At 43.7% G+C, this 13,354-nt stretch overlaps 1 protein-coding gene across 4 annotated transcripts in view; it reads right to left on the bottom strand.

The window, feature by feature from the left end:
* The window catches only part of VTI1A (vesicle transport through interaction with t-SNAREs 1A), a 122,993-nt gene that overhangs the window by 28,805 nt on the left and 80,834 nt on the right, over positions 1-13,354 (bottom strand). For 2 of the 4 annotated variants that reach the window (XM_053450209.1, XM_053450210.1), the window contains 2 exons: positions 5,761-5,831; positions 5,327-5,388 (listed from right to left, as the gene is read on the bottom strand). In XM_053450209.1, the coding sequence (XP_053306184.1) occupies positions 5,327-5,388; positions 5,761-5,831 (133 nt within the window). Of the gene's footprint in view, positions 1-5,315; positions 5,389-5,760; positions 5,832-13,354 lie in introns of all 4 variants that reach the window. The other 2 variants (XM_053450211.1, XM_053450212.1) reach the window with 1 other exon arrangement.

Here is a 13,354-nt window from a genome sequence, read left to right as displayed (position 1 = left end):
CTTTTTCTGTAAAAGGCACCAACATAATGAGTAGCGCTGTACAACATTCCCTCCGTCTTCCTCCGTGCTCAGCCAGCTGGGAGTGGGAGTCCAGAAAGAGGCAGAGCCCCGAGAATCAGGACGGAGCGGAGAGATTCGAAAATGGAAAGATATCATCATTTACAATAATAAACATTTTTAATCTCTGTGTATTTTCCTCTAAATCCTTCTGAAATTAACCAAAGCGACCAACGGCAAACGGCGAGATTACAGAACGTAAGCAGAGACCTAATGCCACCGCCGGAGACGGGCTGAGATTAGGTGGATTAGAGCGTCAGCGAGACGCACAAACACAGCGTATTATTCCTACGCGCGGCTCATACCCGGAAAAGCTTTATTTTAATTACCCGGGAAGCACAAACACCTTGCCCTTAATGGCACTTAGCACTTAGGGGCCGCGGCCCCCCGTAAGCCGACTCCTGGGAACTCACAGGGGTAAAGTGATCTTTCAAGGGCTTTAAGAACAAGCTTTGGATAAACAATTTACCATCGTGTGTTAATGAAAGGAGCTGTCGGAGCACTAAGTGCACAGCGTCAGCCCAAACGGCGGCCCCCGGGGACAGGCAATGTCTCCGCCGGGTTATTTATCATGTCGAGAGACACAGGATGCAAAATGAAAGCAGGGCAGCCGTTTATTTATACGCCGCCTCCACGGGCCGCTGACCCAACGCGCTCGGCCAATGGGAAGCAGCCGCCGGACAGAGCGCCAGCGATATAATATAATATATAATATGCTTTATCTGTGCGAGTCCGGCGATACGATGTATCCAAAACACAGGAACGCCACCACAAATAAACCCGTTTTGAGATATAAAAGGATCGATATTATTGATTATTTTAAAGGTTAATAAAATAAATTGGATTTTTATGTCATTTAGGGAAAAAGAGAAATAACTGTAACTTATCTTTAGACTCAACGGGATTTTTTTAAATCAGTGACCGGCCCCCTGTATAATGTATAGATAAATCAGTGACCGGCCCCCTGTATAATGTATAGATAAATCAGTGACCGGCCCCTGTATAATGTATAGTTAAATCAGTGAGCCGGCCCTGTATAATGTATAGATAAATCAGCGACTGGCCCCCTGTATAATGTATAGATAAATCAGCGAGCCGGCCCCTGTATAATGTATAGATAAATCAGTGACCGGCCCCTGTATAATGTATAGATAAATCAGCGAGCCGGCCCCTGTATAATGTATAGATAAATCAGTGACCGGCCCCCTGTATAATGTATAGATAAATCAGTGACCGGTCCCCTGTATAGTGTATAGATAAATCAGTGACCGGCCCCCTGTATAGTGTATAGATAAATCAGTGAGCCGGCCCCTGTATAATGTATAGATAAATCAGTGAGCCGGCCCCCTGTATAATGTAAAGATAAATCAGTGACCGGCCCCTGTATAATGTATAGATAAATCAGTGACCGGCCCCTGTATAATGTATAGATAAATCAGTGACCGGCCCCTGTATAATGTATAGATAAATCAGTGACCGGCCCCTGTACAATGTATAGATAAATCAGTGACCGGCCCCCTGTATAATGTATAGATAAATCAGTGACCGGCCCCCTGTATAATGTATAGATAAATCAGTGACCGGCCCCTGTATAATGTATAGATAAATCAGTGACCGGCCCCTGTATAATGTATAGATAAATCAGTGACCGGCCCCTGTATAATGTATAGATAAATCAGTGACCGGCCCCCTGTATAATGTATAGATAAATCAGTGACCGGCCCCCTGTATAATGTATAGTTATATCAGCGAGCCGGCCCGACCCAAACGCCTCTAATACCATTCTTCATGGAAGCCTTCAAATAGTTGAGTCACCTGCATTCAAGCAGGGATATCAGCTATAACATACTGGGAGCAAAAGCACCAAGTGGGACTCTTATATATCATCCCAGCGGGGCGGAGGGGGGGGCGGTGGTGGTTAGGGGATAGGAAGGAGTAGGAAGGAGCTCCAGAATGTGTGACCCCCAGAATCTGCCCCTTCACCCTTAGACTGGGGCAAAAAACAGTTCCCAGTTATGCCTGTAAGAAGCTAAAACTTCCCTCTGCAGTGGATAGGATTCCTGTCACTTTGTATCTCGTTCTGCGAGGGAAACGAAGAATTACAGGAACTACAAAAATAATAAAATAATAAAGATTCCGAAAGCAAAAGCCGTCGTTCTGAGGAGGAACCGCGATGGAGAAGTGAAGTTATTAAAAGGAAAACTTTCACAACATCCCGAGTGCGGAGAGACTCGGCGGCGCTTCACACCAACCAACGGAACCCTCTACCACGTCTGCTGGGAGGCTGTTCCACTTATCTATCTACTACTCATTAAAAAAAACTTCCTTCCATTCCATTGCAGTCTCTGACCCTCTAGTGTTAGTCTCTCTCTCTCTTCTCTCCTCCGTCTCTCCCTCTCTCTTCTCTCCTCCGTCTCTCCCTCTCTCTCCTCTCCTCCGTCTCTCCCTCTCTCTCCTCTCCTCCGTCTCTCCCTCTCTCTCCTCTCCTCCGTCTCTCCCTCTCTCTCCTCTCCTCCGTCTCTCCCTCTCTCTCCTCTCCTCCGTCTCTCCCTCTCTCTTCTCTCCTCCGTCTCCCTCTCTCTTCTCTCCTCCGTCTCTCCCTCTCTCTTCTCTCCTCCGTCTCTCCCTCTCTCTTCTCTCCTCCGTCTCTCCCTCTCTCTCTCCTCTCCTCCGTCTCTCCCTCTCTCTTCCGTCTCTCCCTCTCTCTTCTCTCCTCCGTCTCCCTCTCTCTTCTCTCCTCCGTCTCTCCCTCTCTCTTCTCTCCTCCGTCTCTCCCTCTCCCTCTCTCTTCTCTCCTCCGTCTCTCTCTCTCTCTTCTCTCCTCCGTCTCTCCCTCTCTCTTCTCTCCTCCGTCTCCCTCTCTCTTCTCTCCTCCGTCTCTCCCTCTCTCTTCTCTCCTCCGTCTCTCCCTCTCTCTTCTCTCCTTCGTCTCTCCCTCTCTCTTCTCTCCTCCGTCTCTCTCTCTCTCTTCTCTCCTCCGTCTCTCTCTCTCTCTTCTCTCCTCCATCTCTCTCTCTCTCTCTCCTCCGTCTCTCTCTCTCTTCTCTCCTCCGTCTCTCTCTCTCGTCTCTCTATACGCAGAGTTTTGCTTTGAGAGCGATCATTAGACTGACAAATTCTGAGTTTTAATTAGCTGCATACATTGTACATCGCCACAGAATGCGACAGCGCTATAGTGATGATGACGCAGCGGACTCCGGGGTTAGATTCCTATTTGATAATCTGTCGGATTTTATGTTATAGACGCCCTGCAGTGCACTCGGCGCCGTACAGACGATTTTAACCGTTTACGTTCTACAGCCGGACGCGCCGCTCCGTGACCTTAGAGCTGTACTGAGACCTTAAGATCTGGAGGCACAGGCAGAGATGGTACGGGGTCTCTGAAGGGACAATAGGAGCGGGGGAGGGGGGGTTAGTATATGGGGTTGCGGACACCAAATGCGCATTGAGAAGAGCCAGCCGTGGCCCCCCCGCCGCTGTACTGAAGCCCCCTTTGTTCGGTGGGGTTGGGGGTCCGTCGCTCTTTCTTCTGTGCAGAGAGAGGCCGCGTTGTTCCTCTGAATGTCTTTCATTTTATGACAAATTGAGACTTCTGTGACTTCAGATGTTTGTGTCGGACACCTGCGGGCCGCGCTGACAGAGAGCGTACCACCCGCCGCCGCCGCCGAGCGTTACGCGAGGTCACCACGATGGCGTCCTAACGACACCAACACAGAGTCGGTAACATCGGGGGCCGGAATCGGAGCGGCGGATGGGGGGAAAAACCCTCGCTTTACACACAAGGGGCCGCCCCGGACGAGCATGCCGGGGGGATTCTACATCAATCATTATACGCAGGACCCTAAAGAACAACTCAATATACCCACCCCAGAGGGGGGCACTTTTGTTTTAGGGGGTGTGGGTAGAGGCGTGGCTGGAGGCGGGGTATTTGTTTAGCTGAGTGGGGCATTTATTAGAAGAGTAATGGGGGTTATTTGCCCCGTTTAATGTATAAAGCCGTTTCCCGCTCTTTCTATGCACATTATCGGGGCTGCGGTTTCCTTCCAATTTCTGCCTCCTTTATTACGTGAAAATGGTCATTTTTGGAGAGCAAATTCTCGTTGGCAAAGTCTTAACCCCCTAGGTTCTGCAGAGCTATAAGCTTGCAGGGGATAGGCACGACGCTACCGGCGGCCGGGGGGCCGAGTAACGCTTGGGGGGGGAGACTCCGATGGGACAAACGGCTCGTATCGGGGGGCAGATTTTAGGTTTTAATGTTTCCCTCGGCGTGGAAATTGCCATTTGTTTGATTGAAAACAAAGCGGGTCAAAGGTCACCCTGATTGCGCATGCATCAAAAGACACGATTTCCAGACATATTCATCCCTCTCGTGATGAAGCGGCGCCTTAACCCTCGAGCACCGGCCGCGTCGCGGACCGGGGGGTCTCTCAAGCAGAACGCGGGGGGGAAGGCGCGAGACCCCCGGCTCATAAATCCTATTTTATGGCGTTTGGCGGAAAGCGTTTTCTCCAAATGTTGCGTCTGATTAACCCCGCGGCCGCTGACTGACATTAATATGATATTATTTAAATAGCGGCGGGTTTTCTTGTTTCCGCCAAAAATGATGAATGATTCCGAGACAGCTCAATCGGCACAAAGCGAGAGGCTCCTTTAACGAGATGTGACAGTGAGAGAGAGCTGCGTGCGGGCCGGGGGCCGTTCGGGGGCCGCGGGAGCGTTCAGGGGGACCCCGGAGCTCTCGTTGTTTGATTGTCTACAAGCAGCGAAGCATTGATTTCAATCGCTGCGCGTCTCCCGTCCGTGTCACATACAGATCTATACATACGTGTCCGGGGGGCCGCGGAATATTCACGGTGACCCCAGTCTCGGGGTGAATGGGCAGATTCTCAGGGTTTTTACCCCAATGTTGGGGTGAATGGGCAGATTCTCAGGGTTTTTGCCCCAGTCTTGGGGTGAATGGGCAGATTCTCAGGGTCTGCATCGGTCTCCCTGCCCATCATGGGCATTTGAGGTCTGTCTCGACTACAACATATGGGTACAGATAGTGTATGTCGCGCATGTCACCCGGGTCTGGTACAGTAATTAATAATGAAAGTATAAATCCCAATTATATATAATATTTTCCGTGCTGATAGCCACGCCCAGTATCTGCCGGTATCGCCACCGCATACCGTGGTGTTTTGGCGGAATCTGACAGCGAGGGGCGGCTAAGGCGAGCCCGGTCCGCATTGAGGGGGAAATAAAATACTGGCCCCTACCTGCTTCTTACCTTCGCAACATTCCCGTCAGGATCCTGGAGCTTTTACCCAGATTCGTGTCCGTCTCCCTGAGCTGGGGAGGAATAAAATCAAGAATTAAAAGAATGCAGAAAGAAGCAAGGAGCCGTGAAACAACAACTTAAATTTACCTCCCAAACTGTACGGAGTATAATGTATAGATAAATCAGCAAGCTGCCCTGTATAATGTATAGATAAATCAGCAAGCTGCCCTGTATGATGTATAGATAAATCAGCAAGCTGCCCTCTATGATGTATAGATAAATCAGCAAGCTGCCCTGTATAATGTATAGTTAAACCAGCGAGCCAACCCTGTATAATGTATGATTAAATTTGGGGAGTTATTATACGTTGTGCTTGTCCCTGCCGTGTTTAGTGTTTTTAGACTGTAGGGATGTATGGATCAAACAGACCAAGTTGCTCGTACCCTTTCTCTGGCCCTCTGGATCTTCTCGCGGTCCTGGCTTAAATTCTCCAAGATCGACTGTCCGACTTGCTCTGAGAAAAGAAAAACGAGAGATTGGGGATGAAATCTTCACGATCTCGGGACGGACATTTACAGGAATATCTTACAAGCCGGGATATCGCGGGAGCCAGAAGTGCGGGAATAATAGCGATGCGGCCGGTAACACAGATAACATCATAAACAATCGCATGAAAATGTGAAAAAAACGGAGCCGGAGTTACTACATTCTATTTTTATAGCACCAGCAGATTCCGTAGCGCTGTATTCCTGACTCTTGCCCCATTACCCTTCTAGAAATGTCCCTGTGTAGCTGAGACCTCTGTGCCTAATCTATCCGGTCCTCGTAGCCGGTATAATAATAATGATAATAATAATAATATGTAATAATAAAAATAATAATAACAATAATAATAATAAATGATAATATGTAATAATAATAATATGAAATAATAATAATAATAAAAATAATAATAAATGATAATATGTAATAATAATAATAATAAATGATATGTAATAATAATAATATGTCCTAATAATATTAATAATATATAATATGTAATAATAATATTAATAATATGTAATACGCCGTATTTCTGCAAGGAGCTGTAATATTATTATTTTAGGATTATTTTGTTTTTCTTAAAATATTCTTAAAATCTGAAACATCAGATTTTTGTGACTTTGTGAAAATACAGAACTTGTCCCCCGAAATGTAAACTATGAATAATAATAATAATGCTAATAATAAAAATAATAATAATAAAAGCTAATAATAATAATTATAGAACAACTGATTGGTTTCTTTAGTTTTATAAACTTTTGAAGGCATTAGAAAAATAAGCAAACGAGGCAAAAACCTCCACGTGGTTCCCAAAGCTCTGGCAATAAACTTTTACTTTACTGAGAGGGAGGTAGATACGATGGGGCCGATCTACCGGCAGGTTTCTATGTAAGGGTTAAACGCCGACTGAAAAACCAGCACAATTTATTTTTTTAAATACTTTCTGCGTTTTCTGGATGGGAGCGCGGAGCATGTCATGTTCTCCGTCCTCTGATACATTGTTCCCTCCGTCACGTCTCTCCGCGCCTCGGCCCTCCGTTTAGTTCCCATCCATTAGCGCCGCGCTGTCATTCCGTGGGATTCCGGATAAACCGCTGTCACTTTGATGAATAGCGGCTTTCTCTGCTGATTGTTGAGGACAAATAGGCGTCAACCCACAGAGGCAGGGAGCGTGTCGGGCCGAGCGTCCCGCGGCGGGCGGCTGATGTGACGGCCGGCGATCTCCCTTCACGGAGTAACGCCGTCCCCGTTACACGAATTACCGCATCCCATGAAAAGCACCAATTTCCTTTTCCCGGCCCGTTCTTTGACTGCTTTGTGGTGGAGAAGATCAGGACCTGAGAGCCGGAGACGCGAGGAGCCTCATTGGGGAAGGAGGACTCTTTGGGCTTAATATCGGTAGCCGAACGGCTTTGTGAATAAATTTGGTCATTAATGCAGGGAGATCTCGCCAAATCTTTTGATATCGTGGCTGTTTATAAATTTATACATTTCTCTGAAATGTAACTGAGAACAGTTAATAGTCATGTGACACAAAAGCAGGCACTGATAGGTTGTTGCCATACAAGCAGAAAAAAGCGTCAGGTTTACTTAAAGGGGATCGGCAAATTTATAACGGTGAAAATGACATAAAAATGAGATGAAATATCTCTAATAAATCTCCTGCTGTAACGACGCAAACCTTAATCAGCCGTTTCATCATCTTAGATTCAGGAGCCGTATGTCTATCCCACGCATGTTTAATACCCTCACTGTATTACCCTCTACCACTTCTGCTGGGAGGCTGTTCCACTTATCTACCACCCTCTTGCATATTAAAGGTTACAGTTACAAGTTACTAAATTTTGATACTGACTTTATGAAAGTTATGAATAAAACTAAGGAAATGTTCTTCTCTTTTGTTTCTTATGGAGGAAAACAATCATTTCTTAAACCAAAGTGTTTCGGGCTGACAGCGCACCTCCCTGGCACCAAAACAGTTAAATTTGAAGAGAATTTTCCTATTTTTGTATTATAGAGAGAGAATAAAAACGATCATTTTAGGTCGCAGAGAAACAGATTAAACGTTAGAAAAGAAGAAAAAGACGCGAGGAGGAGAGAACGTTTTGCTGAAGTGGATGTAACGGGACGCGGTGATGTCATAGTTTGCTCTTGGGGTGATGACCTCGAAATTTGAACGCCGTAGCCCCTGCACCGCGGAAGGGCTGGAGAAGACTGAACTCTCCGACTCTGCACAAAAGCCACGGCGGGGTGAAAAGCTCCGCGGCCTAGAAGCCGGCTCGGTGCAGCTCCTTGTTTGAATACAGATTAGGGGCGGCTAATCGCGGCATACTCATCAGGCCCCTCGCCGGAGAACGCTGTATTATTCATGGCGTCTGCCCCGACCCCGGCGCGCTCCTGTTCTGACAAATCACGGCTGATTAAGACAAATCTTTATTAGTTAGCCAGTCAACTTCCCCATTTATCATTCACAAACCTCATTCTCCCCTCTTTTTTTTGGGGGGGGGGCTCCTTTCTGTACAGATGAAAAAAAAAATAGCTTGTTACAGATAATAAGTGGCGAGCGAAACGCGCCGGTCCGTGATACGCGATAACACGGAGATTTAATAGGGATAAATTACAAGCGGGGGCAAAGTAAACACGGCAATTAAATTATCCGGGAAAAGATTTCTAAAGGGCAGCGCGTTTGATTGTATATATAATTCCGCACGTCCGTTTAATGCATAAAACACCAGGAATCCCTCTGGGGAGGAAATATAAATATACTTAAAAATGATGTTTATTAAGAGGAGTTGGTATAGATATATTTACAACAGAGTCCAGCTCCATCTTCATTAACGCCATTTAATATATATATATATAATTATAACAATATCTATATCTATAACTATATGTATATATATATATACACACACACAACAATATGATATATAACAATAAATATAACAATATCTATAACTATATATACACACACAACAATATTATATATATATATATAACACAATATCTATATCTATCACTATATATATATATATATATACACACACAACAATATTATATATAACAATAAATATAAAAATATAACAATATCTATAACAATATAATATATATTATCTATAGAAAATAACATCTATAACAATATATTTATATATATAGTTAGATTGTTATACATATTTATTTTGTATCAGGATTTATCTTTGTCATTAAGAAAATTTAATATACATATAAATAAAGGCGACTTTTTTAAAAAAATATTATTTTTCTTTTATTTTTTAAATTTTTCTGTTGATTTGGTTAAAAATGGACTAGATTTCCCCAAGAAAGCAGAGATTGGCAGCAAAAAAATAAAATAAAATGTTATTATCCAAATAATTTGTTTCCTGCTCTAATGTCCTCCTATCACCTTCTTTGGCGCCTAAGATTCTGAGAAAAGAAGGGCATCAGGGGAGGAATAAAAGTGCGTAGGTGTTTGAGACCCAAAGATGGGGCTAGACAAACTAAACAGCGACACTCGCTGAGGATACGGTGGGTATCGGACCTACAGGTCCGGCGCTCTTCTCCCTGCAGGTCATCGTCGCCACAGATCTCCTTTGGTTCTCAAACAAGCCTCTCAACCCGCAAGGCGTCTTTACACTATAAATTATAACATGCGCGAGATAGACATACGGCTCCTGAATCTAAGACGAGATCAGCGACTGATTAAGGTTTGAGTCTTTACAGCAGGAGAAACGGTGACTAGACGGGGGCCAAATGGGGCCGATCTGCCGGCAGATTCTGGTACAGCGGCAGCAGAAAGGGTTTGTTTTCAGTTAGAACCCTAAAGATGCAGAATCCGCTACCTAACGTACAAGGAGCTGGGTGTGAATATATATATTTGCATTTTGTTTTTATTTCCCATTTAGAGCAATTTTTTGATATTTTTTTCCATCCTCGGCATTAAATTTGGGGTCAGGGATTCCCCGGATCCCCCCCCCAACCTACGAAAGGACGGGAAGAAAGTCTGAAGTCCGCTCGCTTTCCTAAAAAGTTTAACGCTAGAATTGCTCATCATATACATGATATATATTTTTTCCAAACCGCCATTGGTTGCCGCGGTAATTCCCAGTTTAAAACAGTTAAGGAAACATAATGACTCCGGGTGCGTTTGATTAAAGCGTTTACGGTTCTAATCACAATCTGACAGTCAGATCAAAGAAGTTCACTTAAATCTCCCTTCTAATTGCTTTTAAAATGCCGCACTTCGGGCCTGTCTCTCCATCGCTTTTATTTCTTTTTCTTCTTTTCAACCCAAATTCTGCTTAAGAAAGATCTAACGCGTCTTAACAGTTCATTATCCAATAAAACTATTCAAAGCTTTAAGGTAATCTACACAATTAGCCGAGACCTCGGGGAGTCCGTCGCTAGTCTTTATTACAGGGCTTCATATTAAAACACCTTAATTATATTTGTCGAAGGGATTTCATTAAATATCGCCATCGAAATTTCTAGATTTTGGCCGTTTCTTGCAGAAACATCATTTTTATTTCTTGCACCTCGCGGCAAAGTGCTAATTTTTTTTTTCCCGCATCGCTCGCCTGGGTTAGATTCCTAATTTCTGCCGTTAATTGCGTGTAATTACCTGATAATTAAACGCGCCTCGTTGGAGCGGCACGCGCACGCACTAAATATTTATCTCGGCTGCTGGGGAAATGTCAATCACATTCACGCTAATTCTAAACATTCTACGCAATCCGATTGCATTTTTTTTGCCATGTTTTTAGAAAAATATGCAGTTTTTTGATACAACAAAAGGAGAATGCAGCAAAAAAAAAAAAAATTACAGTATTTACAAATATTTATACCTATAATATATATATACACACACACACACTTATATTGATCTATATATATATATATTTACTCATATTTATTTAGATTATTTATATTATATATTTACGCATATCTACTTAGATTATTATTATTTAGATTATTACATATTTACTCATATTTATTTATATTACATATATATATATATACACACACACACACACATAATTGTATTTACTTTTATATATATATATTTACTCATATTTTATTATATATATATATATATTTTTTTTTTAATGAAAAATCTCCTGAATTACGAAACATTCACTATGCTCTTTACAAGGTATTCTTATGTTTAGTGTGGGGGAAAAAAACCACAAACTCTTTTTTTTATTTTATTATTATTAAAAAGCGAGGCTTGCCCCGTCTGGATAAACCTGGATGCGACGAGGTGGGTATACTTAGACGCGATGGCCATAGGTAAGGTGGAGGTCCTCCACTAGCGTTTGCTGCCATTGTGGGTATGAAAGGTGGCGCGCATGCAGCTCACACCGGGCTCTGTGCTGTGCTGTGATAGGTCAGCGCCAGGAGTCCCCGCCGTGGGGATTTGCTGGCCTCGTTACCAGCCAGTATTTCTGGTAAAATTCTTCTTGGTCTTCAGGCCCAAACTCAAGTTCCTACAGGTTGTCCCTACTTCTCTTGGAAGACCTCGTCTCAGAAGTCCTCTCACCACCATCCTCGGCACCTATCGCCAGGACAGGCCGATGGAACGGTCTCTTCTTGCCCACAGAACCCTCTTCCAGATCCCACCTCAGCCGTGGTCCTGGTTGGACGCTTAGATGTGGAAGAGCGCCTTGGCATCGAGCGTCCGCCATGACACTTCTTTCACTTCTCATCTAAGAACATTTTCAGTGACAGATGCTCTGCCCCGCCGGTTAATTGCACGTGGCCTGCGTCTGCTTCCAGGCTGTCCAATGTGGCCCTAATTATGCGACTCTCGGTAATATAACACGTCTCACTAGTAATTTCCCGGGGGGACAGTACAGTTTTAGGGTCCAGGGAAATAAATCCTAAATGGCTTGTTTGATTAAAATATAGTTTTGAAAAAAGGAAAATAAAACATACAATAGAAGCCCATAAGGGGGAAAAAATTCAATTAGCCGAAATAATTTGATTGTTAGTTTTTTTATTTGAAATAATAAAATGTGTCACCTGGTGCTGGGAGGTAATTATGAAACGCCTCAGAATAACGGCTTTATTCTTTACGACGGGGTTATGAGCCGAGCGGCGCGGGCAAATATTTTCTACAGAATGTATTTTTATATAATAACAATTTATTGGCACCTAAAAAAAACCACGTCGGCATTATGAGCGGCGGGTGTGCGGTCTGCGGATTAAGAAGAGTTCCAAACACCCCACAGCTTTGTTTATGTGACTTGGGGGGGGGGTGTCGGGGGCTCCTGATATAGGAACCCAAAATGTATATTTTAATTCTTAATTATTTATGGATGGATGAGGTCTTCGCTAATCACACGCAAGCAAGGACGCTCGAGCCCCAGCCTACATATAATTCGATGGATGAAATTCCCTTCAAACAATGAAGTTTAGCGGTTTCAGCAAAACTCAAAGTATTCGATGGTCACAATAAATAAATAAATAAAAATAAATGTAAAAAAATCATTAATCACAATAAAAAAATATAAAAAAATCATTTTTAATTAGTAGAAATTAATTTGAAATTTAATAATATATATATATATATATATATTGTTTGTAAATAAAAAAAGGACTATTGACCGATCAGGAAACACGGAGGGACTGGTTGTCGTAAGTAGGGACGATTGGGAGGGATGGCCTTGCAAATCTTTCTCCTAAATCAGGGAAATTTGGATTTTCGCACGAAACGTTGCTGAAACCCGTGTGATGTTTCCGGTAACGTAAATGGCGGCCGCTGGGCGGCTGCGGCTTCTCTGTTTGGCTGGGGAGCGGCGAGAGGTCTTACAGCGCATCATCATCGTATTTGTTAGGCATTATTTTTTCATCGGCTCTAATCCCAGGGGCTCTTAATGTTTAAAGAGCTCCCTCCCCGGCTAAGCTTTGCACTAATATCGATCCTCTCAGACCGGCACATTCCGAGAGGCGTTCTTCGATTACCAGCTCGGCTGTTCGGAGAGTCTGGAGGCCGCCGTCTGACCCCGTCGGTAAACAGCCGGTCGCCGGGAGACTTTCCCTCGGCAAACATCTCCTTGGAATCTCTCGTCTGAATACCGCTCGCCAAATAAAGAACTTAATTCCTAAATTAAACAGTGAGTGTTCTGGGGGCAAATTAAGTTAACAAACACTTGGCTGGGGTATTTATTTTCATGAATTCGGAAATAAAAAAAAAAAAATAATAAATAATTTTTGTCCGATACCAACCGTATCCAGATTAAAATAATCCATATAAATGTATTAGAACCCCCCATTATGTGTGTATCATGGGGGCAGCCATCTTAACTCAGGATCTGCATGATTATTCCTCCCCATTACGTTATCTCTCCCCTGTTAAGTTGCTGATTGGTTCAGGCAGCCTTTGTAAGGTTGGAGGGTGGAGACGGGAGAGAACTTCAGGATCCGCCATAAAAGTTTCAGCGGCGCCGAAATAAAATATTTATTTCTAATAAATTACTATAAAACAAAATATTTTAC

The sequence above is a fragment of the Spea bombifrons genome, chromosome 11 (genome assembly GCF_027358695.1).
Source record: "Spea bombifrons isolate aSpeBom1 chromosome 11, aSpeBom1.2.pri, whole genome shotgun sequence".
Classification (NCBI taxonomy): domain Eukaryota; kingdom Metazoa; phylum Chordata; class Amphibia; order Anura; family Pelobatidae; genus Spea; species Spea bombifrons.
The sequence above is the reverse complement of the archived record's forward strand: the minus strand, read 5'-3'. Positions and strand labels throughout refer to the sequence as shown.